Source organism: Branchiostoma floridae, chromosome 14 (assembly GCF_000003815.2).
Source record: "Branchiostoma floridae strain S238N-H82 chromosome 14, Bfl_VNyyK, whole genome shotgun sequence".
NCBI classification, from domain to species: domain Eukaryota; kingdom Metazoa; phylum Chordata; class Leptocardii; order Amphioxiformes; family Branchiostomatidae; genus Branchiostoma; species Branchiostoma floridae.
Genome location: NC_049992.1, coordinates 58,945 through 62,009, shown reverse-complemented (window position 1 = coordinate 62,009; position 3,065 = coordinate 58,945). Strand labels below are relative to the sequence as shown.

The 3,065-nt window shown below is 41.4% G+C and overlaps 1 protein-coding gene across 1 annotated transcript in view; it reads right to left on the bottom strand.

Annotated features, from left to right (window-relative positions):
- Positions 1 to 2,602: 2,602 nt before the first annotated feature.
- LOC118430783 (polyunsaturated fatty acid lipoxygenase ALOX8-like) overlaps positions 2,603 to 3,065 on the bottom strand; it is a 16,816-nt gene continuing 16,353 nt past the window's right edge. Inside the window, exon 18 of the mRNA XM_035841805.1 lies at positions 2,603 to 2,720. Within this exon, the coding sequence (XP_035697698.1) occupies positions 2,603 to 2,720 (118 nt within the window). The remainder of the gene's footprint in view (positions 2,721 to 3,065) is intronic.

The following is a 3,065-nucleotide window of genomic DNA, read 5'->3' as shown; positions in this document are numbered from 1 at the left end:
TAAAAAACAGTCGGAGCCTCACCTCTGCTTGGAGACGATATTACCCGTTTAGATAGCTTCTAATTCATTATCAATATCATTTATGCAACCAAGAAACTGTTAGAATTGAATGAGAAGTAGATCTAATTGTTGCTATCGCGTAGTAAAACCCGACACCCAATGGCAGGATAGAGGCTCCATCATTTGCATATATATTAAGAGAGTCTTGATAAACAAGGTATTTGACCCTTCCCTTCTTTACCGTCACCCCAGCATAACCCGTACTGTGTTTGTTTATGTAAACATTACAAGATACAAAAGCAGAACCGAGCGGGAGATATGCTACGGTAGCGGTATGCAGGTCGCAAATGTTTACTATTTTGTCCCATGACCATGGTCATTGGCGTGTCATTGCCTGTGCACAAATATGCTTGACTTGACAAATATGCATGGCATGCATGAATGTTTGTTTAAGCACAGTTAGATCTGAACGCTAAAAGCCAAGCTTTGGTGTTACGCATTGAATGCTATCTCATTTAGAAGAAATAAAGACGATCTTACACTTTTAAACAACTGCTATTTCATAATCAATATCATAAGCGTAACTAAGTATGATGAATACAGTGTTGGAGTTGAATCAGAAGGAGATCTAATGGAAATGTGTTGCTATCGTGTAGCAGGTAATAATGTTTGTGACCGCAAGATGGCGTCCACATGTAAGACGGTATGTCAATAAAAACATCACTTAACCTTTGTAGACATGCAGTAATATGGAGGCATAAGGACAAGTCACATCATAATAAATAAGAAAGCCATGGGACCACCTTTACCTTTTATGAAGAACATTCAAAGATATCAGGATTCACTGGCTCCAAGATCAAGACCAGTTTGGGGGTAGGCATGGGAGAGGAATGGGCTCCGCCTTCCAACACCCTACCCTAGACATAGTGGTGACCTTTACCACAGTACCACAGACACACTCCCAACCGTTTGGTACTGGTCCCCTTGGTCCATACTGCCTAAAAAGGCCATGGGACTACATCTAACGATAGAATAAATGATAACTTTCCCCATATTATTCTTTTACTCCCATCTTTCTAGCAACGAGTTCCTTCAGAAACACACACAAGAAAAGAAGCCGTGGATGTATTTTTCTTTGGTTTTAATAAAACCATCATTTCATAACATTGCGAAACAGTGAAGCAACTTCCTGTGAAATGTTGGCATCTGTCACATGATTACAAGCAAAACTTAACTCTACGTTTGTGACATCTGATTTTTAATTTTTTTTTTCTTTTGTACGTTTCGGATAATCATCTTCATGACAAGTAGATTGGAGTAGTCTGTTTAATCGTGGTTAGTTCTTAGAGTATTTCCCCTTTTAATAATAAAGTTTATTGCAAATTCTTGCCCGTGGGCTAATTGAAGGTAACATAAAAGATTCAAACAGTGTAAAAACAATATCACAAGTGTCTACTCTAGTCTAAAGCTAGTAAAAGCTAACCCTAGATCCTGGGTTATTGGGTTCGACTCCTTTTTCGAAGACAGTGGAAGACGAAAGATCCCACCTTTTCTATTATGTGTGGGTTTTGTGATGTTGTCTTTTTGTCCGTGAATGTGAGGAAGTTTGGGTGGAATTTGATGGCCTCTTTAAACAGGTGCTTTTCTTACGTGATTATAGAGAGAGCAGTTTGACATAAAACGTGTTTCGTCTTCCGCCACGTTTGACATACATTGTTTGCATGTTCTTTCACACACGGATAGCCTCTTGTACCGCCCTCTCTCAATTTATTGAATATACACTGCAGACCTGCAAGCAAAATTGTTAGTGAATAAGATAATATTAACGTTTTTAGTTTTTTAATTTCATAAAATGAGTGCTTAAACCTTAGTGAATATTGACGTCAACAGAACGCTTCGGTTCGGTTCAGACTCGGCAAAATCTATGCGTATCAGTTCGATTATTAAATGACCAATTCGAATAGAGTCCAATTGATTTCCCTCAATGTGAACAGCCAATTACGAGATTAAATCGAATTGATCTAGTCCAAATTTCAAATTTGATCCAACTCATCTCTAGGAGTAGGTTGGGTAAGATTGGACTCAATTGACCAGCAGCGGTGAAGGTTTTAACACCTAGTTCAGCTCGCAAAAGCTAAGGGCACAACCCGCCGTACGTGCAAATTGTCCTTACGTTTTTTGGGGAGGCCACGTCCTCCGCGTATTTCTGAAAATGTGGAGAACGTCTGGCAAGAGCAGGGAGACGCATGGCACACAAAGTTTTGCCTGCACGTAAAGTTCTACGGCGTGTCTGCGTGCTCCAAAATCAGTCGGATTCCCTACGAGATCGTACGGTGGCGGTACGTACCACTTACGGATCCCAAAAGATTGCCCACGTTTTGGCACGTAGACAGCACGTGCTTGCACGTACGGCGGGTTGTGCTCTTAGGTACAGGCGGTGTTCCAATGGCAAGTGAATGTTTCAATGGCAACTGAATTGTTAGCTATTCTAATTGATAACGGCAATGGGTGCTGTATATGTATTGCAGACGTTTAAACATGAAGTAACGTTTGTAAAAGGCTTTAGTTTTCAAATCGAAAACTGCCGATGCGAAGAGCACGACTAGATGCTGATGGCGTTGGGGATCTGGCGGGGATCCAGGTAGTCGTACGGCTTGAACCGCTGAGTGGAGTTTTCATGCTCGATGTCCTTCGCGATCTTTGCCAGGTCTTCCTGGAATCTATTCAGGTTGGAACAAAGACGTCAGAAATTAATGTCAGCATCCAAATCATGTCATTTTCAAACACGTAAAACATTGCAAATGTTACTTGGTTTAGTAGCATGGCGCAGCATTCCAAACAAAATCAGCGGTGCCCATCACACAAGATCAGCACTTCCCAAGATACCGTAAATACAGAAACTTTCGCGGTGGTTTAATGTTCGCGGTTTTCGCGGTGGCCGGTTCACCGCGAACTTAAAACCACCGCGAAAATTTTTCCATGGCAGTAAGAGACTACCGTGCATGGTGCTACCGCGAACTTAAAACCACCGGGAAAAGTCCTTATTTCCGCTACCGCGAAATTAG